The 23,990-nt window shown below is 40.1% G+C and overlaps 1 protein-coding gene across 2 annotated transcripts in view; it reads left to right on the top strand.

Annotated features, from left to right (window-relative positions):
- The window catches only part of fzd3a (frizzled class receptor 3a), a 40,544-nt gene extending 16,594 nt beyond the window's left edge, over nucleotides 1–23,950 (top strand). The window contains exons 3-9 of one of the 2 annotated variants that reach the window (XM_041806066.1): nucleotides 9,190–9,386; nucleotides 11,542–12,004; nucleotides 12,095–12,394; nucleotides 12,537–12,788; nucleotides 18,171–18,319; nucleotides 19,457–19,711; nucleotides 20,201–23,950. In XM_041806066.1, the coding sequence (XP_041662000.1) occupies nucleotides 9,190–9,386; nucleotides 11,542–12,004; nucleotides 12,095–12,394; nucleotides 12,537–12,788; nucleotides 18,171–18,319; nucleotides 19,457–19,711; nucleotides 20,201–20,459 (1,875 nt within the window). In that variant the 3' untranslated portion in view covers nucleotides 20,460–23,950. Of the gene's footprint in view, nucleotides 1–9,189; nucleotides 9,387–11,541; nucleotides 12,005–12,094; nucleotides 12,395–12,536; nucleotides 12,789–18,170; nucleotides 18,320–19,453; nucleotides 19,712–20,200 lie in introns of both variants that reach the window. The other variant, XM_041806064.1, reaches the window with a different exon arrangement.
- The last annotated feature ends 40 nt before the right edge of the window (nucleotides 23,951–23,990 follow it).

Raw genomic sequence — 23,990 nt, 5'->3', positions numbered from 1 at the left:
GAAAAGACATTCAGAAAAGGTACTGCATGTCCTGTCAGGCTCATTTTGACCACAGGTTTTGTCATGTGTAGTGAATGGAGCCCAGTCTCCCTTCCTTTACAGCATGTGCTCTGTCTGTCCCATCAAAACAGCTCTCACTTCAATTTAAGTGAGGAGCAGAGTGAGCCACGGCTCGCACTCTGGTTAGTTTGAAAAGCCAAAGAGCCGAAGATGACAGAAAGGCAGCCATTGATTAACAGAAAAGGTAAAACAAGCTCAGTCATATAGAAGCACTGAAATGGAGCAATTCAAAATAACTTACAGAGTTTGTTACCCACTTCTGGCTGCCACTCAAGACAACACAGTGAATTCTATCTTCTGAAATTCATTTACAAACTGATACAGTTTTGATCCTTATATAAATCAAAATAATTGTCATTATGATTTTTGCCATAATCAAGCAGCCCTACTCCCAACTCATGGAGTTAATAATCAGGTATATATAGAGATTTCACAAAACACTATTTGGTTTTAATATTTATATCTAAGAATATCCATACACAGTATTATGACTTGCATCCCTCTGTTGAAGTCAACACTGATGGGTGCAAGCTACATCAGCTCACTACCCTCATTACCCCAGGACTGTCTGTCTGCAGACCACTGTTGACTCTTATGAATTCCCAGAATGCCCTGCTCCTCTTACTGACATGACTGTGTGGCATAATATTCCACATTTTGAGGGATCAAAAATCCCTTAACTAACTCCCATGAATGTGTAATGACTGTAGCAGTGGGACAGAAGCTGAAATTACATTAGCATACCACCCCCCTCATGCAGGCCTGCACCATTCGACAGGGTTGTGTATTACACGCTTGATTCTCCTTACAAGTCTAGCTCTGGGGTAAAAAGCGCCATGACAGACCTCTGGCCATTCATGGGACCAGTGGTTCACCAGCTGTTTCCAGCATAGCCATTAACATGAAATCCCCACAGAGAGAGCCCAGGCTCCACAGGGCGTCAATATGTTGGTGTTAGGTGTTGTTTGGGCTGCTGACTGTGTGGATTAAAGTGTGACCAGCCGTATGTCCCAACCACCATCAGCCCTGTCCTTCTCCCTCTGGCTTACATGAAGGCATGACTGTAATAAAATGGCTGAGTGGAGACTCTGAAGAGATGGAGGAGGGGAGGGAATGGTAGGAGGGAGTTGGTGATGGAGGAGCATAAAAATAGAAAAATGGTAAGCATGATGAATAGAATGAGGGATGATATAAGGGGAGGCTGAGTTTTCTCTAGTAGATCATCTCTGCCTCTAACCTATAAATTTATTCAACCGTTTCCCTCAGCAACTCAGTTTGTGGTGCAGTATAGTGGAGAACATTGTGTTCTATGGAGCATATCACTGGCCTGCGGGAATCAAAACAGAGCGTGATAGTGAAGATGCAAGCTCACTTTAGCTACATTAGATCATGTTTGAATGGCTAACCAACAGTGACAGGGCACAACTTAGTACATTTACATGTAGCAAAAAAAATTAGTCTGGGTAGACTTCATTTTTGGTGAGAAATTATTTATTGTACAATTTTAGAAAATAGGGAATGTGACATGTCTTTGGTGATTTTTATTAGCTGATAACTAGAACAGGAATGGACAGAAAGAGACAAAGAGTGAGCAATATGGATGGATCAGTCCTCCAGCTTTAATTTATGTATAGCCTCATTCCTTGAAATCAGTTCAACATACTTGGATGATGTGGTTGGATATGGAATACTCTTGGATGTATAGATCTCAATCCCACCCAAACTTGGCTTGGTATTCTGTGCATGTTCCCTAGTTTTCATGCCCTTTTGCTTATTTGATCTGGAAGTTAAACAGCTTAAATGCTAAGCATAGCATAAGTCATGTTATGGTCTGCCTTCAGATACCGCCATAAGCTTGGGGGGTGGCGTGCATTGCACTCGAAAGATACAAATATGCAAGTTTTATATTCTGTTGTTGAACATGCTACACGCACATAGGCTGAAAAAACATTTCATATGCATGAACAGGATCCTCTGGACATGCACTAAAACATCTGACATGTCTGACATCAGTCAGAGTGAGGGCTGTTGCTTCAAAGAAACACTGGACAACTGGAGGTTTGATGTCTTGTTTAAGAAAGCGAACCTGCACATCTCGAGCTACCAGAGCAGTTTTCAGGACCAACCAGTGGGTTGGGACCCAAAAGAGTGGTTTTCACTGAGTCGGAAATGTGTGCCTAAAAAAAAAAAATGTGACAAAAAGCCTATTATGTATGGAAGCCCTAAGTGGATATAAATTCATATGTTTTATTTACTCAATTTTGCTATGATAATGAGTTAGTTTAGATTGTTTTCTTAAAATCTTGACTTACAGTATTTATCTTGCTGTCTTGGTATAGCAGAGCTGTTAGATAAAGACAAAGGGTTAATATATAACAGTCTCTAGGAAACCACTAAGCTGTACATACTGTTAGGGGAAACAAGAATAAAACAGAATTTATGTTGGCCTCAAAGGGCTTCTGTTCTGTCCACCTAGGAACCAGACTGCAACGGTTTTTATCAAATAAATCCAGATGGTTCCAATATTTCAGAAGTGTTGGTCATTATTTCTCATTAAGGAGGCGGTGATGGGTCCTGAGTTGGGACAAGTTGAGATTCACTGCACTAGACTACCAGGGAATTTTACCAAAAGTAAAGCATAGAGACTTAAAAATGTAGAGAGCTGTAATATTGTTCATGTTTCAGCTTTTTGACTTACAACTGCTTAGCCTCTTGCTCAGTTGGCAGCAAGGCCACCAAAACTACAACCAATAGTAGCTAACTGAAGGGGAGCAAAGCATCATACAGTCCTTCTTAACAGTGCATGTAAACATGCTGACTGGTGAGTTAATAGATGTCGCAGGACCTCACACTGGCACAGAGAATTAGAGGCGGGATCTTCAGTACAGTAGCACCTAGTTCCCAGGACTGTCAGGGTGGTGTCAAATTCAGGATTTGTCTCCAAAGACTGTTCAACAACGCGCTCAAGTTTCCTCTCTGTCTTTATTTCTCTGACCTTATTGTGGCTAACTGAAGCTCAGATAAAATACTACATTTAGATTGGCAGTATTGTGAATTGTATTTTAGTTATGATTTGATGAAGCTTTTAAATGCTTTTCTAATAGCTGTAAAATCACAACCTCCTGCTAACAACAGCTGTGTCAATCCCAGTCCACAGAGCTGTGATGTCTGTTTTCTTTTTGAAGCTGTATGGGTTCAGGTGTGCCCACAGTTTGTCCGTCCTTTATGCTCTGACTAAATTTTAACACCAAGAATAAATTGTGTGTCTCCTTGCCTACTATTTTGATATTATTTAAATTGGGAGAGACTTAATAGAAGTTTCAAAATAATTTATTTGAAAAATTTTAATGAAAGAGAAATATGCATTGTCTTTGGTGTTTAGACTTCATTGTGATGACTTCATGCACTTGAAGGTTAGTGAGGCAAATGGCAGGAACAGGATAACCCCCACTGAGTCTAGACACTGGTGGTGTTGATGACAGATCAGATGAGTAGTAGGCATAAGAGAGCTGGACCAGAAAACCATTGAGGTGGCTTGGATGAGGAGACTGAGGTCTGCAGGATGAGGTGAACAAAAGACCCGTGAAGATCTGGACTAGATGCTGATTAACTGAATGGGGGGGCTGGAGTGGAGGAGAGCTGCCGCATCCACACTAAAATGACTTGCTGACTGTGAAAAAGAGAATGCCAGATTTAAAATATGAAGGGTGACATGATGATTGGTCAAAAGAGGTTGTGGCAGAATCTGATCAGCTAGTAGATAAGAGAGTAAATGGCCATAATCAGCTGATCACCGAGAAGAGAGAGACACAGAGAAAGAATGAAAGAAGGGAGAGATATATTGCCAGTATATTATATTAGCAATACTTTAAAACTGTTGATTTTTATATCCAGGGTAGAGCTAGTAAAGATTCAATATTTTACAAATTTTAATTTAAACAAATAAAACAGCATAATGATCAATGGATTATTATGTGGAGGCATTTCATTATATGCCAAAACAAGCTCAGCCACTTGTTTTTAAATATCTTCATTTTTTAACCAAATTCTACCAACTTAAGCTTTCTATAGACACTATGCAAGGATTTCTTTCTTTTTTTTTTTTTTTAAATATATTTAACTGAATAAGTTCAGGTTTTAGACGATTGATCTGTAAGTATGAGACTCTGTCTTGAACATTATTTAATTTGTTTATAAAAATTAAAATAAAGAAAATTGTAGTCACAGTAATCAATATTGATAATAGATATTTATTGTAGCATCTTAAATCAGAATAAAACTTACATTTTCAATTTTTTTTTTTTTACTCAGGAAAAATCTGGAATTCACTGAGGTGATGATTTTAGGGCTTGAGAATTTGGCTATCAACTGAAGATGCTTCATTTTATCAATATGATATCGGTATTGGCAATTATTAGCTTAAAAGTGAATTATCAGTATAAGCAGATATCAACATTTCTGCAGATATTTACAACTGAAAATTTAACTATAAAAATCTGTCTATGTCAGCTTTAAATGTTGGCCATACAAACAAGTCAGTGGAATTTTAGGCTCTGCCAGCAGACCTACATTATTCGTTTTTTTTTTTTTTTTTTTTTTAATTCATCATCATTCCTTTCTCTTCAAAGTATGTTTCGAGTACTGAAATTTGTCAATTTTTTCATCCTGAAACTTTAAATTCTGCATGTAAAGGACTGAATTTTTAGGTCTTAAATTCATTTTAAATATTGGTATAAGCTAAAATTATTTTCTAAATATTGGCATATAATATATACTGGCAAAAATCCAATATTGTGCATCCCTACTGTCAACCCTTATTGTTGGCTTTTAACAGTACGAAGTGAATAGTGACAGGAATCTGCAGTGGTAGCTCAATTTCAGACTGGATCCCTGTAAAAGCAGTTATGTTTATGCTTCATAGATAACTCTGGCTCGTCTCATGCTAGTGTTTTTGTGTCAGTAAAGTGGTGTTCAATGAAACGTGATGACTCCATTTGTACAGAGATTACACGATCAACTGGTTGATTGATCTCAGTTATGACAGGCGTGTAAGTCACCTAAATTGATCCTCTGTCCTGAATTTCAGATGAAGACTCCCTTCATGGATTCTACATGTGACCATAAAGCCCATCATCACCCAATCATCCCTGATCACTCTGAGCACCTTAATCTGGCATTAAAATCCCATGATTGCTTTTTGTCCCCTCACAATATAATACGAATAAGGCGATGACAAAACATGGCTGATGATGCTGCTTTATGCTTTGACGACCAAGCCTAACAGCCGTTCTAATCCTTTTACATTGAGACATCAAAAATTGGTGGCAGGCAGACACGCTGTCAGAAGAATGATAATAACTTGATGTTTTAGACGTTTGCGTGGGTGCATGTAACAGTGGTCTATAATCATAAAGCAGTTAGGTGGATAACAATTAAGAGGATGAGTGCAAAATCCTGCAGCACTTTTAGAGATGTAAAGTATTGGTAAAAACTGACAATGCAATATCTTTTCATTCTGCAATTCATTGTATGATTTTCTTGTACATATTAGTCCTGAGTGACTGAAGAAATGTAAATATGTAAATATGTTTATATGTTTATGACAAATGTGTTTATGTCTGTATTTTGTCCCTAAAGTTTTACACAGCAAATATTTTTGCAACATGTCCTACATGCAGCTCCATTTTTTTAAACCACTAAATTGGCTCCAGTTAATCTAAGGGAAAGCTTAGGCATCATCAACATGGTGTTGAAACATGGTCAATATACCTGGGCCTCCATCAAACAACTAAAATGTACGCACACTAAGTCTGTAAATATAATAATTTTTATCTAGTATTATAAATTAGGTATTTTGTGATGAGTTCATTGGGAATGCTCATATTGCAATAGAGATGCCATTGCAACTTATTTTTCAGGACTACATTGTCCCTTTGAGACAAGCTAAATCTGAATTCTTAGAAAGCAAATGTTCCAAGATGGATTCATGAATCTTAATTCTTAGACTTCTTTGTATGTTGCTTGGATATGTAGTATTTTTCTGCTTACTTCGGTCTCTAAAAATACAACAGATTCACTGGTCCATGTACCCTGAGGGCTATATGTTTAATATCACAAGCTGTTTAATCTTCAGCCTCATTAATTCAGCAGTATCTCTCCTAGTCAGTGCCATTTCAAGCCGTGCTATTCATGCCTCTGTGATGTTTTACCTTCACCATGAATGTTGTGGGGTATTATGTCTACATGTCTGTTTTTGTTTGTATGTGAAGCTCCTGCCGTTCCGTGTGTCTGGCTCTCTTGTGCTCCTGCATTGCTGAAACACAGTGTGGATTGACAGACAGGGTAACCAAATATCATAATGTTATGTTATCACTATGAATGCCTAAAGGCATAAAGACAACTAAGCCTATTTACTCATTGTGGTGCTGCTGTAGAAATGCTCTGTGGCAACACCACAAAACAAAAGACGATGTTAAGGAGAAGCTACTTTTTTAAGTTTGGTAGTACTAATAGCAGGGATGTAACTGTATCAAAATCTCATAGTACAATAATACCTTGGTAACAAGTCAATGATATGGCATTTATTACGGTATCAAAAAAAAAATAAAACAACAGCAAAGACTTGGAAAAAAGAGATGTCAGCATTTATTAAACAACATTTGCACTTTGAATATTAACTTAGTTTACATTATGTGCAAAAAGTGCTGTAGCTGTGTGTTAGGCTTATAATTGTATACCTTGGCTTTATATACTTTGGCTCCAGCTTGTTTACTAACCTTCACTGTGGTCTGTTGAGAGGCACCTGGCTGCAGACCTCCATGTTCGGGCGTTAAGGACTCATCTGTTGAAGACCTCTACAGTGGGGCCACTTCGGCTGTGGGGTGGGAAGTGGAGTACTAACCCTTCTTGGTCTTTCCTTAGTTTGTAGTGTGTTATTTTATATTTTGTCTCTTTACCCTAACCCTAAACCTCTTTAGATGTTTCCCTAGTTTGTGAGGTGTTAAATGAAAATATATCCTCAGGAAATTTTCAAATTTTATTCATAAAATTCTGCTGTGATGAAAAATAGCCACCTACCACAACCTCGGATGGTGAGCAGAAAATATGCTCTTGAGCAATGTACGTCAGTTCCTGCCCCATGGTCAAGGTTACCCCATTGGAGAAGTCTGCAGCCAGATCCTCTTGGATCTGTTGAGCCCTTGCTCTGTTGTGGGTAAGTGGGATGTGAACGCTCCCTTAAGTCTTTTGGCCTGGCGGATTCTGATCCCCACAGCTTCGCAATTTTTTCAGGGTGATGATTTGCAAAGTGGCTCCTCATGTTACTCATATTCTCCATCAAGTGTGGCACCTCTGTCTGGCAGTGTCTGCATATTGTTTTTTGGTTGTCTATCACCCTTTCTCATTTCCTGACACGGGGAAACCAAAATGCTTCCACATGTCAGATTCAAAAGTCAATGGAGCCTCCACAGTCTCAAAACCATTGTCACTTTGTCAGCATCTGCCGTTTTTGAGCTGTAAGATCAAGCCAGCAAATGGAACACAAAGGATGATGGGTAGGCAAGGGCTGGTGATAACTGTAGGTACCACTTCCCTTTGCTCTTCTCCACTTCTCAACACTACTTTTTGTCCTGAAGACCTACCATTTGAATCTATCACATTTACACAATGATATTGAGACATCTCTGTCACCACAAAATTAACAATACCATAACATCTCTAACCAATGGTATTGAATTTGTGAACTAAGAAAACATACAGTGTTATAATCAACCCAAAGCTGCATGGAGAAAGAGTGATGGAAGGACACCAAAAGGAAGAGAGATAAGCATGCAGTGCTGGATCAACTTTGAGATTAAGTACAGGGAGCACAAGTATCAAACAAAGCAATGATATAAAGAAAAAAAAGCTTATTTTTTGATTGTTACACAGCAGTTATGCTCTAAATACACAGGATGCAAGGTGCAGGATTTTCTTTGATTTACTGTTGAGATGCTCCCTCCTTCCTTGGCATGTATCTACTTCACACTCTGACAATGCAGACAGAGAGCATATAAAAGAGACAGCGATGTCTCCTGCTCCCCAAAACGTTTTTATTATGTTGTCTACACTCTACAGACTTATTTTCATCATCCTAGTAATAAAAACCCACACATAATGAAAAAATATACCTCTATAATATAGGTTTAGTCCTTTTTTAATTAAAGTAAACGTTTCAGTGGGAAATTTTGCATATTGTACCTTTAATTTACACCAAAGAAGCCAAATAAAATCTCTCACACTGTAAACTACAGCGGCACGTCCTTTTTTAATTCCCTCCACTCCAAACAAAAAGACAAAATTGCCCCCTGCCTGTCCTCTCCCGTCCTCCCCCCTCCCCTCCCCCTCCCTGTCCCTGTCTGTCACACAGACCTCTGTCTTTAAATTTCGGGGGAGGGTGGGCAGCATGTGTCTGACTGAGCAGGGTGTGGCTCGAGGCCTTTCTGTAGCACACAGCAGCACGGAGGTATATGCAAATTCATGCTGCAGAAACATGTAACCATGGGCTCCTGGACACACTCACACACACAGAGCAAATCATTTGCATATTAACAACATGCCCCTCAGATGCTTCCTGCACTCAGAGTGCCTCTTGGCTCAGTTTATAAGAGTAAGACCATTATTGTGCTGTATGTGGGTGTGTTAGCATGTAAATAATATACTCCCATTGGTACTTTGGCTGATCTCTGAGTGTTTGTGTGCACGTTGCTGCAGTGTGTCAGTCAGTCACAGCGTGGTCCTGCCTGTTACACAAAGGCTCCATGGGAATGGGGGGGTTGCCCTGCTTGTTGTAGTTTTCCTATCTGGAGGTTGAAGGGAAGAAGAGGGTGGGAGAGAGGAGACAGCGGAAGGGGGGAGTTTAAAATCATGGGGGTGGAGGGGATTATTAGGAAAGAGGCCAGAGTTGTTTTTATGCACTCATCTCCAGAAACGGTCAGAGACATGCTCCACTGATCTCTTTGTGCCACTCTTTGGCCCTCGCTGTGATCTGGAGTACCCGCAGTGTTGTCTCTTTAAACTCTTCAAACAAGTGTCTCTTTTTTAATCAGTGCTGCTGTTTTCAACTCTCTTTCTCTCTGTCCCCACCTGCAGCCTTTCCATCCCATGGTGAACCTGCAGTGCTCTCCAGAACTCAGGATGTTCCTGTGTGCACTTTATGCCCCAGTGTGTACAGAGTATGGGCGGATGACCCTGCCGTGTCGCCGCCTCTGTCTGCAGGCAAAGAGTGACTGCTACAAACTAATGGACATGTTTGGTGTCAGCTGGCCGCAGGAGATGGACTGCAACAGGTTGGAACAACAGCAATAATTCTCTCCCTCCTGGATTTGTTTCACCTTCTGCTACATCAGTGATTTAAGCCCCTCTTTTATAAGAGTTGTGACAGCACAGCAGCAGACCAAAGAACATGTGAAAGTCTTTATAAATCTGATGACCACAGACATGCAGATAATCAAAACATTATGATGGCAGATATTTAATACTGGCTGATAAAACATTTATCATAAACTTTTCTGCTGCTTTAGATTAATTAGTTCTGCAGATAATTACATAAATGAAGCATGAATCAGATAAAAAAAACCTCAGCAGAATTACAATGAACAGGCAATTCAGTGTTTCCCCTACCATTATATTGGAAGGGTGCCCTGCCCTCCCAACAGCACCCCCTTCCCTCCTTGAAGGTCGACTTATTTTTATTGAAGTGTATTTTCTATAAAGCGCCAGATCACAACAGAAGTCATTGAAGGATACCATCCCTATGGAGCAGGCCTATACCTTATCCTTTTTTAAGTAAACTAAATAGCCTTATGTTTTTATTTCTTGGTTTTCTACTTGTTCCTTCTGACTTCATGAGCAGAGCTGAAAAACCCACATGCTCACTGATGCACCGGAGCCCCGCCTCCTCCTCCCCATGTCAGAGCCTGGCTCTGGGATGCTTTGACTCAGTTTTATGAGAGAGAGATCTCCAGTACAGCTGATTTATCCACTAAAGTTGTGTATGAACGGATGCCCTGCTTGTTTTATGTCCGAGAGAGTTAAACAAGCGCTGAAGTTCAGCGCAAGATTGCAGCAATTGCAAATAATGCAATTTCCTATATATCACACTGAAACTGACAAACCAGTGGGAAACGTGGTTAAAATCAGCAAGAGTTGGGTACATGTCCGTACCAGCCCCCTCTTGGTCTTCTCACCATAGCAGGCAGACAGATGCATGGTCCTTCACAGGTGTGTGAGAGCAGGTGAGCCGTGAATATCTGAGGGGATCAGTTCCTATACAGACTCAATGAGCGGCACATCCGTGGGTCACCTGACCATCATTTTATCATTTTAAAATTCGTTTATCTGGGATCAATAAATTGGTGGATGGCCCCTATTGTCTTTTTATTCCTCGCATGCATGTTTCTCATAGTGCCTGATACTATTGACAATATTTATGATTGTTATTTACGCTCATAAATAAACCTCGTCCTCATGCAGATTACAACAGAAGTATTGACAAAAGATCACACAGGCACAGAGACAACAGGAGGAGACGGAGACATACAATGTGTGCATAATAACAGTGATGGGAGAGAAAATGAGTAGATAAAGTCAGTGGAGGATAATCAATCATCATTAAGAATATTTACCAAAATACATAATCTTACCTATTATAAATACAATTACAATAAATGGTTACTTAAATAATTATTTGGTTATTTATTTATTTAGCAAGAAGTTAAACCTATACTGATTCAGAATAATTCTAATATCAATAATAAATAATTGTCATACTGCATCCTGTGGTGTGGTCCTTGTCAGCGAAACATAACTGGCTTACAGATAAAATGTGCATTTAAACTAACGTTACCATTTGTAACAAGAGGACTGTACATAAAAATGAATTCACTTGAACTATACATTCAAAGGGATGAAGGAAAAGTTGAATCTGAAATACATCAATTGATGTATAATCTTTTTTTATTCAATAGAAACTATGACAGTGTTTCAAAAGCTTGTGAAAAGTTTAGATGCCATCCTTTGCCTTTATATTGCTTTGGTCATTGTTCTATTCTTGCGTTAAAAACCTGTAAATGATGACTTATCACTTTCCCTACATTTCCTGTTGTCTTTTTTGTTGATGTAAAATAACAAAAACACAACAATATTTTCAAAGATAATCTTATCTGTTTGACAACACAAAACTTGTAAAATCAAGTCGTTAAAGTACTCAGGGATAGATTAGCAATCCCAAGCAGCGTTTCAAGTCTCTGCAGGTTAGATTTGTTCTATAATTCTGCTCTTATACCAGCTGTGATCAGCAGCTGCCTGGAAGGTAGAAACATGTATTCATCAATCTCAATGATTTGAAGGAATGCTTTTGAAGCTGTTTGGCAGTGTTACAATGATTTTGTTAAAGGCTTGACAGCTGAAATAACCCTGAGCTCGTCTTCTCTCTTCTCCCAGGTTCCCAGACTGTGATGAGCCCTACCCCCGTCCTGTAGACCTGCTGTCTAGCTCAGACACAACAGAATCCCCCATCTCCGTCCAGCGAGACTACGGCTTCTGGTGTCCCAGAGAGCTCAAAATTGACCCTGAGCTGGGTTACTCCTTCATGGGTGTTCGCGACTGCTCTCCACCCTGTCCCAACATGTACTTCACACGTGAAGAGCTGATGTTTGCACGCTACTTCATTGGGGTGGTGTCCATTGTCTGCTTGTCTGCCACACTCTTCACCTTCCTCACTTTCCTTATTGACATGTCACGCTTCCGCTATCCAGAGCGTCCAATCATATTCTACGCTGTGTGCTACATGATGGTCTCCCTGGTGTTCTTTCTGGGCTTTCTGTTGGAGGATAGAGTTTCCTGCAATGCATCAATTCCTGGGAGGTTCAGAGCTTCAACTGTGACACAAGGTTCACACAATAAGGTCAGAAGGTCTTTCTGTGGCTGTGTTTTTCTTTTTACTCTCTAGATATTGGTATTGATCCTCTATCTGTTTATTCAATCTCTGTTTTAGGCCTGCACTCTTCTCTTCATGGTGCTGTATTTCTTCACACTGGCCGGCAGTGTCTGGTGGGTCATCTTGACCATCACCTGGTTCCTGGCTGCTGTTCCCAAGTGGGGCAGTGAGGCGATAGAGAAGAAGGCACTCCTTTTCCACGCCTGTGCCTGGGGCATTCCCGGTGTCCTCACAGTTACTCTTCTTGCCATGAACAAGATCGAGGGAGACAGCGTCAGCGGCGTTTGTTTCGTGGGGTTGTACAACGTCACAACCCTGCGCTGGTTCCTGCTGGCTCCATTGGGACTCGATGTAGTGGTGAGGAAATATATTACAGAAAACAAGCTTATTCAAATGTATTAAACCATCAAATTACAGACACAACATGACATTTTTTTTACTAACGAAGCTGTTATACAAGACCATCATAATAACCCATCCCTCTCTGGTTTGATCCTAGGTTGGTGTTGCGCTGCTGCTGGCTGGCATTGCAGCACTAAACCGAGTCCGCATGGAGATTCCCTTGGAGAAGGAGAACCAGGAGAAACTGGTGAAGTTCATGATCCGTATCGCTGTGTTCTCTGTGCTCTATCTGGTCCCTCTGCTGACTGTCCTGGGCTGCTACCTTTATGAGAGCAGCTATAGAACCATCTGGGAAACCACCTGGGTCCAGGAGAAGTGCAGAGATTACCACATCCCCTGTCCTTACCAGGTAAAAACATGACTGGTTAATGCTTATAGAGCTGTGCATTATTTAATTAAGCATAATATTTGCTGCTGAGGCTTGTTTTGACTAATAATTACAATGTCATATGAGACCTACAAATTGAATGCTTTATGTTAGGCACAATACAGGAAATCTTTTCCTTACAAATTACAAATACCATTTATCTTGTTATGCTACCACATCGGTAGAATCAAAGACGGGGGCATCAGATTTTTCAGGATGTCCGTCTGTCCATCTGTATACATACGCCTGGGCCATTCTTGTGACTGAAATTTTTTATGAAAGCCTGAAGGGATTTCCTTCAAACTTTGCACATATATCCACCATGACTCAAGAATTTGGAGGTCAAAGGTCAAGGTCATTAAGCCTCATGGTCAGCCCTTGCTTATAACATCTTAACCAATTACATTACCACAAAAAACGGTAATTAGATACCTCAAGAAGGCATATGGCTGGAGATTTACCTGCTCTTGACTACCCAAATGTGGATGCTGCTCTGTATCAGTTTAACAGGTCAGCTGTGCATGCCTTTGAAAAATTAACATGCAGTATACACGTGCTGGAAGAGACAGGGTAGAGGTGATGGAGTTATGACAGTCTAGCAGCCTAGAAAACTAAAGATAAACTGATAAGACAAGCCCACAATTATCCACATGTAAATGTTGTGTTAATTTCATTGCGCTATCATGCCTGTCAAACTAGATGGGAACAGATTCATTTTTAACTTTTGTTTTTTACCTATTAAGTAATGCAAATAAGATTAGTGTTTCCGTTTAGTTAGTGGCCCTGCAAACTGATGACCTTCAGCCAACTGTGTCTGTGGTTGTTTGTAGTTTTTTTATTGGACACATATCTGATGAGGGTCTTTTGACAAAGTAATTTAACTACACAAATAAGACAATCAAGAGGACTCTTTCTGTTTTTATTAACATCTGTAACCCTAACACCTATGAACACAGTCAGCTAAAAGTCACCAATTAACATGGTCACTAATTCTACCAATACACAAGGAGCATTTCATTTGTTCATGAAAGAAAAAAATGTTAAAGAAACAAACAAGTGCAGATTGTGTGTTCTGACCACCAGTCATCAGTCTGAGCTGATCTGATGTTACTTATGAATTTTTGATGTTAATTTTTGTTCTGATCTTGGAGTTAATATTACAGTAATCATGTTGAGTGTCTCCATATTTTTAGTTTACTTCCTACACCTAAGGTAGTTGAATATGACCTGAGCACTCTGGTGTGCACTTTAGAGGTGTCCTCCAGTAATACATACTGCATATAGGCAAACATAGTAAATTTACGAGAATGCTTATGACACAGCCAGACACGTGAACTTAAGGTGAGACAGCAAGTATATCTCTGGCCCATGACCACCAGGTGATAGTTCGATTTTGAAGACAGATGCTTTCTTTGTAAAAAAGGAAAAAAAAAAAAACTAGAAATGACCATCTCACACACGTAGCTGCATGTTACTGCATTTGAATTCTATTTATACTGACATTTCCTTTTTTATAACGCGTAAATATCAGTATATAGGATATTAGTATGTATGCTATTAGTGTAGCTTTTGAGTTGCCTCATAGAAACACAGTATCCCTTAATATTATCCCATATGACATCTGTTTAAGGTTTTGATAAGCTAAGTTAAGAACAGATCAGATAAGATATACTTTTTGATCCTCATAGGGGAATTCTGTCATTGCAGCAACACAAACTTTTAAGAATGTAGGAAAATACAATAAAATAGTTGAAGAAAATGTTAGGTGACATAAATAAAAATAAACAGGAGGTATATACTGTTGATATCCTTTGCAGTGAATGAAAAATTAAAGTGGCATGGGGTAAATTAAAGTGATAAAGTTAATTTGAAAAAAAAAAAAATAATTAAGATAATTGAAAGGTAAGTAATATCAGTCAGTCATGTAAACAGCAGTGGAATAACATTAAGCATGTGAATGTGATGTGAATGGTCCAGTATGGTAACAGGGATAAGAATGGGCACATCTGCACTTATTTACTGACAAACATCACCGTTTGTATATGTTGGCAAACATTTAATGCACAACTGGGATTTTAGCAAGGACACTAGAAGACGGAGCAGGAGGTAACAGCTGGGAGGAGGCAGATGTATTTACACACAGACATCAGATAGCAGGACACCCTGTGAGATGGATACTGTGTCCAGACTTGATGCTGTGCATTTTCTTAGAGTGAAAACACTCACTTTAACAGTTCTTATTTATGAGGCAATCTAGGATAACCTCCTATGCAGAGTGTCTTCAGTAGCTCTGCAGCAGCCTCCAGCATCAATGTGAATCTCACCTGATAGAGGTGTTAATAATTCAAACACCTCTCTCTCCTCTGGTCCTCATAACTACCACCTCCACCGTGAGAATGCCTTTGTACATCCGCCTTTACCTCAATTGTTCAAAGTGGATTCACCATTGAAGTGAGAGTTGCAGCCATGCTGCAGATTCTGATCTGAAGCATTAGCAGCTGCTCTTTAATTGCTCCAAAGTGTCTGTGTTTTATAACTTTTGTTAATTGCTTCATTTGCATCACAGTCATTTTGACTTTAGCTGTAATAGTCCTGATGATCTTTAGTAAAATCTCTGTGCTGCAAAGTGCACATCAATTATCATGAAATGAAAGTTGCAGAAATGCTTTTATTTTGGTGATGCAGCTGTGGGAAGTGAAGCGTTGTGGAAGATCTCTGCTCTGCTCTTAATCTGTCCCGTAAACACTGCATTGAGTAAGAGAGCAGTAGATAATCCTGTGTGTGTATGAGTGCATTTTACTCTATGTGTTTGTGTGTTGGTGTATCTGCTGCAGAGTATGGGTCAGTAGGGTCAACCTGCACAGCATCATAGTTACAACAGATCTGAAAACAAGCTGCATGTGCTGCACAGCTGAGCACTTTATTTCTATCAAACGCAAAACACAAAGATTCTACTTTCTATCCCACCCCCAACATCACTATGCTCATGAAAGAACGTACACGCAGTATGCTCTCATACTCGCTCTCAGTCCAAGCTATGTGTTGATGCACGATATTGACTTAAAGTGCCTACTATATTTATCTTAAAAGCTTTCCCTGAGGCTCAGACCTCAACGGTGCTGAACAGCTTCTCGACCCTTCATCTGCACAGCACACAAACGCAACACTCACAACCAGGCAGTGAGGTTGGTGACTGACTAAAGCCAAATGAGAGCACTTAAAACAGAAAAAGGGGCTGTTTTTCAGTCTTACAGCGAATTAAGCTTCAGAAAATGACATGCAGCTATTCGGAGTTTGTCTGTTTGGAAGCAGCAGAACTTCTGACACACAAACTCAGTAATGAGGATGTTGGCTGAAGTCACTCAGTCTCGCTTCTGTAATGTATCTGTGGATGACTGAGCCTCAGGGTCTGCCTGGCCCACTCATAATGAGGCCATCATGACTGCATCTGTGTGTGACTGCATGAGTGAGCATGTGTGTGTATGAGAGAGAAAAGAAGAAAGTGGAAGGTAGTGTGTGAGATCGTGTGTCTGTGGTTCCCAGCTGTAGAGCTGTTTCTATGGCAGAGAGCAGCAGTGGGGTGACTATGCACATCATCATGCTGCTCTGTTGTCTCCTAAACATCTGCTGGATTCAGTGACCTCACTTTGACTCACTGACCAAAGAAAACATCTCAATGAAGAGTTTAAACTTTTATCTTCTTTTTTGTGGTGTGAAATAATTTATCTTAAACATGTAAACCACTCGCATGTCCCCTTCATTGCACGGTCACTCAGTTTGTGAAGACGGCCTGATCTAGGCAGACTTACACATATGCTATACTCCTTCCATTTCTTGATGATGGATTTACTGTTTAGTAGGGATGCACGATTTTGGATTTTTGCTGATATCCGATATGCTGATATTTTAAAACTCATTTTGGCCGATAATGATACCAACACTGATATTTAATTACATTTTTTCCACTGTAATAAACACCAATTCCATCCTGTTCTATTTATTTTTAAATTTTGTTAGTCTATGTTTTTTAGAAAGTGACAAAACATTTGATTTTTACTAGAAATGAAGGATTTTTTTTTGTTTTGTTTTGTTTTGTTCAAATACAGCTATACACTAATGGAAAAACTTACAGTCATGTCTTTGGGTTTCATGTGCATTACATGCTACATGTATTTTTAACAGTACAGCCAAAGTCATCTGCATCTTCGAGGCACCAAAATAACCTGCTGACTATTATTGGCCAATACCGAAATACTGCTGATAATATCGTGCATCCCTACTGTTTAGTGCCATAGAGAGTTTTTTGTATCCATCTCCTTTCTTATACTTTTTAATAACCCTTTCTCTGAGCTACTTGGAGTGTTCTTTTGTCTTCATGGTGTAATTGTAGCCAGGAATGCTGATTAACCATTGACTAGACCTTCTGAACACAGTGGCTTTATACTAAAATCACTTGAGACACATTCACTGCTCTCAGGTGATCCCTATTTCACAAATTGCACTAGCACCAAAGGCTGGACCTCTGTTGAATTAGGCCTGCCAGTTTAAAGTGAGTGAATATTTATGCAATCACTTATTTTTATCTAACTTTATTTAATTAACATAACTTCTTAGAAATCTGTTTTGACTTTGACATTAAGGAGGGTTTTTCTTAATTTTTGTGATAAAAGCCGAATTATACTGACCATGACTGCTTTATAAAATCAGTAATATTCACCCAAGGGGGAATACTTTATAAATGGGATCCCTTGACATTAATGTTAAGAGATCATAATGGGTTTTCTTGAGTGTGTAGCACCCTAAGCAACCACCAATACCTGATGGTACACTTGTATATTTTACCAATATTTAAGGCTGACATGATTTATACTGCCAATATGTATGTTTGATACCCCTACTTTAAATATCAGAAGAAATTTTCATATCTGCCAATACAAAGCGTTTAAAGCTAATATCTACTCATATTTAGTGCAGGATAAAGCTGCAATGACATTCGTTTTAATGCTGTTGTTCCTATTAAGAAACTAAAAGCAGGTAGCAATAATACAGCAATCTGCTGTATCAGACACAGATGACCTTGTGTGTTGATGCCTGCTGCAAAGCTGTTACTGATCATATAGAGTCAACAAACACACACAAGGATCAAGGCTAGAGTCAGTGTGTGAACCTTCTAACTAGATCGTTGCTGCTGATGTTTACATGAATGAAATGCAGTATCAGCATCAGTATCACAGTATATTATGTGTTTAAGCCCTGGATCTGTTTATGGATAAACATGCATCATTTCTTCCTTCTAGTCATTTCAGCACCCAACTCTGTCATTGCAGCCCAGTAATCAGATATTTTGTTGTTTGTGTTTTGCAGGTGGAGCAGACCAGCCGTCCTGACCTGGTCTTGTTCCTGATCAAATACCTGATGATGCTGATCGTGGGGATCCCCTCAGTGTTCTGGGTGGGCAGTAAGAAGACGTGCTTCGAGTGGGCCAGTTTCTTCCACGGCAAGAAACGCAAAGAGTATGTACACAAGCTGAAAGTGTTTCATACTTCACCTGAGTTTCAAATCATTTAGATGTTAAGACCGTAGACTTTCATTCTTGTTAAATCTAGTTGTTAAGACCTAGAAAGTCCTAATGTATCTGTTGGCCTGTGACACTCAACCTGCTGCTCCTGAGCCACCTGGCTTTTTTAAGCCCTACTTTAAATACATAAAAAAATCAAATAAGTATTTTAAAAGGGAAACATTATAATCAGAAATGCTTCATTGTATGTCACACCAGTCTATTATAGCCCTCACCTGCTCTATTTGCTGGTCTGCATTTTTCATGACCCAAAAATCAAATCAATAATGTTTGATGCTAATGCTGCTATCGAGTCTCGTCAGTCCTGTATCATAATCTCAATTCAAGTCACATTCAATTCAAATAGTTGTTGGACAAACATACATCAGGTCTTGCAAGTAGGAACAAACTCCCAAGCTTTTCTGCACTGAGGATCAAATTAAATCAAAAAGTGGTACTGTTCAGCTGTCTTTAGGCTAAAAAAAGTCTAGCAATTCATCTGCTGCTGCAGCAAGTGGCATCCAGATAAAAAACTTCAACTGCTGCTGGTTTCATCCTCTTCCTCTGTTTAAATGTGATGTTTTGAAGATGTTTTGATTAGTGGCTCTCACCAAAAAGAATTTGTTTTGTCAGCGTGGCTCCTGAGTAGAGTGGGGTTGAGTACCGCTGGCCTATAAAAACTTGGTTAAATATAGCTCAGTCATGAAATATATTGCTACTTTAAAAAATGAACTTACAGAGAGACAGACCAACAAAGTGGTGTTGTATTCAGACAGAATATCCATGTCATTTCTCGTCATGATTATTAATTCATCCCTGCAGTGTGATTCTGACACATTTGACAGAAGTTAAAGATTTTGCAAGATTTCTTCTCTGCGCTCACTCCCCTCCCATCCAAACTCAGAGCATTAACCCCCTCTCCCACCGCCTGCTCCACACACTCCTCCATCCTCTTCTACCACCCCCACCACCCCACCACCTTCCCTCTCTCCCTGCCCACCCTCCTGCGTCTCTCCCTGCCCTCCCTGCCTCCACCCAACTCCTCCTTCTCCTGCTCCTCCGCTCCGTGCTCCTCCCTCCTCCACTGTAGCAGGATGGTCAACAATAGCCGACAGGTGCTGCAGGAGCCCGACTTTGCCCAGTTGCTGCTCAGGGACCCCAACACTCCCATCGTGAGGAAGTCACGGGGCACATCTACCCAGGGGACCTCCACTCACGCCTCATCTACCCACCTGGCCATGTTGGATGAACCGCCCAGTGCCAGCACAAGCCGGGCTGGCTCAGTCCGCAGCGCACGCTCCAAGATGAGCAGTTACCACGGCAGCCTGCATCGCTCCAGAGATGGCAGGTGGGTCTGCAATCTCGTCATACATCTGCAGCAGCTTTTCAGTCTTTGCTTTGTCTTTGCTCTTCTCTCTAAACATCTGTAGTGGGCCTCAAATGATGGACTGTGGTCCAAATTCAGACCCAGGTGTGTTTGGATGAGTGCATCTCAAAAAGTTCAGTTTTTTTCATGTATTTTATGGCAATCTGTTCTAAATTGCACAGCGTCTTTTGCCTGTGTGGTAGCTACATGTAATGCTGCACAGCTGATTGAATAGTTTGCTCAGAAGAGGCACTGCAAGTGAAGGCGCTGGGTGAACACAGAAAATAGAGCTAGGGCTGTCAGCGTTGATGCTGATTTGACTTATAATTGACTTTCTTTTTGTCATCTTTACACAAAGAATATTAATATATTGTGCATCCCCGTTCAGCTAAATAATACTTAGATAACTTCTGGACCATATGATCCTAAGAGGAAGTCCTGCCCTGACACACCTGTTCTTCTCTGTCCCAGGTATACCGCCTCCAGCTTCAGAGCCTTAGATGACCGGCTGCCCTACGGAAGCATGCCTCGCCTCAACGACCAATCACAGTCTAGACACTGCAGCACCAACCGCCTGGACAGCCTATCACGGCACAGCTCCACCCAGCGGCTGGAGAGCCAATCACGGCATAGCAGCGTCAGAGACCTCACCAGCACTACCCAACCAGTCCTGGGCGGCCCTGGGAATGGGATCCACCGGGTGATGGAGGAGGACGGCACCACAGCATGAACAGGAAATAAACTGATATAAATCCTGAAGATGTGACTGAATGTGTGAGGATCCACAGTGAGATGGGCTGTGGTTCATCCTCTCCTGTGGGATGAAGACCTCTGATGAGAATGCTGAGAATGGAGCTCATCCGGCCAAAGGAAGTCCTGAAGTTTGGATCCATGCCTTAAAATGTTCTCTCAGCTTAAGACGACCAACAAGCTGATCCAAAAAACTGAAAAGGATTTAGTTTACAAAGCTGTGACGAATTTTGTGGTGCTGACCATGGAATAGACAGTACTGACTGATAATAAAGCTTCATGATAGGTTCTTCTTAACCTGTCAAGCACAAGCCGTGACCAACAGAGAGAGACTGCACTGTACTGTGGTGAACCTATGCTCTACTTGTTTGTATAAAGGACTCAGAATGATGGACGCTGGACATTACAATCTTTCTTTTACTCCTCAGCTCTGCAGAAAGGGGAAGCAGGGTCAATTTTCAGCTACATTTCAAACATTTTGCTCTTCTCAAGCTTCTAACTCCTCCATGTTCTCAAATGTCTAACATACTGGTAACTTAACCAACGTTACACCCCTATTTATAGATACATTTTCACTCCAAAGCTAAAACTCATGATGAAAGGTAGCAAATCACCTGGACGTTTAGGGAATAAACGATCAGCGTCAAGCACTCTACAAACACTGTAAATGACTATGAACATTACAGAAGCCTTGTCTTTTTAAAAGCTGTTTTTATATCGAGGTACTTCTCTGTTTCAGTGTACTCATGTAAATATTTAAAAGAGGAAAATGGGAATGTGATTTGCCTGAAATAAGGGCTGAAATACTGTAAAAAAATTGCTTGAATCCAAACTCCTGCCTTACGAATGTGTGTTCAGATGGAAAGGTCTGAAAGTGACTCTTACTGGAGCCGTGCTTTCATTCAAGCATGTACAGATGTTTTTCAAAACCTTAGGAAGTTTAATTTTGTCCTGTAATTTAATTTAGCTGCAATTGACTGGCGACCAGTCCAGGGTGTACCCTGCCTCTCACCTGATGACAGCTGGGATAGGCTCCAGCCCCTCTCCCCGTGACCCGGAACAGAATAAGCAGTATAGAAAATGGATGGATGAATGGAATTTAATTGAGAAAGGGAATGTTTCAGATATTCTAGATTCATAAAGGGAAATACTGTAAGCATTTTCTGTTGTAATCTTTATGATTATGGCTTACAGCTCATGAAGACCAAAAATTCAGTATCTCTAAATATTAGAATTTACAATTGACTTATAAAAAAAAGGAACTGTACTACGAGGATGCCAACTTTCTGAAAGGAATGTTCATTTATGAGCTCAGTGCTTGGTTGGAGCTCCTTTTGCATGAAGTGTTGCATCAGTGCCACTTTGCATTATGAAGCCTAGGTTGCTTCGACAACAGTCTTCATCAGGACTCCAGACTTACAGTTGTCACCGTCCTGAACAGTCCTGAAAAACACTTTTAGTCATCCTGAAATGAAAAGCTGCTTCTTTACTTCGTGGTACTGTTTGCCTAAATGATGCCTTTGCAATGGTACACTTAAAAGAAAGAAGTATCACCAATAAAAATGCCATCAAACATCATGTGGCAGCTGTGTTACAGTACTACTGGAACGGCCATTCAGTCATCCTGTTTATCACAGGACTTGATTGAATTCAGTCACCAGATTTTTGCATATATATTAATGCATCCAATAAGTATGAATCTCAACCATTGTTTACCTAAGTTTTTTTCATTCAGCACTAGATTTGATATGATTTAGGTATTTTTCTACACAGTCAAATAACAGTGATGTAAAGATGAATGAGTCCACAACAACCCATAACAACCTTAATTCTAATTATTTAAAACATGCCGACAAAAATCTCTTTGGTCCCAGCATCATGCCCAGAGAGATTTCTGTTTGTCCAAAGATCACTGTGCATTGTCAGGACATCCTGTTACCCTGGTAACACCATGGTCGCAAACCTGTTTCTGGTGGTTTTGGCTTCACTGTGGGCAGGTGCCAAGTCCTGCTGAAAAACGACATCAGCTTCTCTGTAAAGCTACTGATGCACTCTTAAATCTACTCATAGAAAACTGTGTTAACTCGGGACTCGATTAAACAGTGTGCCATCACCTGGCTGCTATCAAAGTAACACGGGCATTATAACACCTCAGCAGTGTCACAGGCTGATTGTCTCCATACTAAGCAACCTTGATGCAATAATTCAAGCATAAGAGGCTCAGACCAAGTATTTCGAGCATAAATAATCAAACTTTTCATGTCATTACTTCCTTATTATAAATCCTTTATTTGATTGTTTTTTATGTAACATTTTAGTACTTTGAGATTGTAAATGTTTGATTTTAGTGAGCTGTAAGCCTGATCATCAGTTTAAAACTAGATAAGGACTGAAATATTAGGCTTTATGTAATGAATCTAGAATATGAGAAATTATTAGTTGCACATAGGAAGTTTTTAGATGAACCTTTAATAACATAATGACAAAAAAGAAATTCATTGCCCAATCCTGCCAAAATGAACTTGCACATAGTTGTGCTTTTAGCATTAGCAATGTACTTTTTAGCCCTAATCACACTTGCACAAAAAGTCTTTTACCCTAACTTTAATCTGACCATAACCCTGTTTGCATCCTTGAATTTCCCCTCCACAAGCCCCCCCCCCAAATGACTAACAGGCAAACTGTGGAAAAACTGCCGACAAGCAAGTCAGGAGAATTTCTGGGTAGGGTGCAACTGTTCTAGACTGGTAGCACAGCAGCTGTGTAACAGCTGTGTCACTGCTCCATTTTGATTTAGGAGTGCATCAGAAAAAAGTCAGGGCTTCCAGACTGCCTGTGTGACTGTGCCATCTCATGTTGAGAGTCTTGAGATTAAAACACTCAGCCAGAATGAACAGAAAATGAAAAAAGAGAGGCATATTTACTTTATATTGGTACAGATGTATGTCCACATCAGTAGAGTGCCTCAGGAAAGATGAACATGATGTAGTGATGCCTAAATTTTGTGCTTTTTGAAGTAAAACCCTCACACTTATGTGGAGAAACTCACCCTGTTTATACAGAAGGCTTTTATTCTGAGTTTTTCCAGACTAAAATTAGCCTATACCATGAATCAAGCCACTTGTAGAGATTTACTGAGGTGAAGCTTGTGAAGAAAGACCGCAGAGACACAGTCAGTTTGCAGCTGACATGCGCCCAGTCAGAAACAGCTGTTACCCTGTAATGTTGCATGTAAGAGAAGGGCTTTTTCATACTGGCTATTCTGCAGTTATGAACATTTCAGGGTTCAAAATGACACTAAAGGCAGCTATTTGCTCCTCTTTCTTTCTGAACACACATTATCAATTTAAATAGATGATAGCCACCTTGAATTAGTCATACTCTGAGTAGCGTGTCCTGTTTAAAACTTGTCCTTAACTTGTATAGCCTCTGTAAAATGTCTGAGCATTTCCTCTAGTGGCAACACCTGTGTAAAGATGTAAAAACTGAACTTTTTGTTTATTTGTAATAA

The sequence above is a fragment of the Cheilinus undulatus genome, linkage group 14 (assembly GCF_018320785.1).
Source record: "Cheilinus undulatus linkage group 14, ASM1832078v1, whole genome shotgun sequence".
Classification (NCBI taxonomy): Eukaryota; Metazoa; Chordata; class Actinopteri; order Labriformes; family Labridae; genus Cheilinus; species Cheilinus undulatus.
The sequence above is the reverse complement of the archived record's forward strand: the minus strand, read 5'-3'. Positions and strand labels throughout refer to the sequence as shown.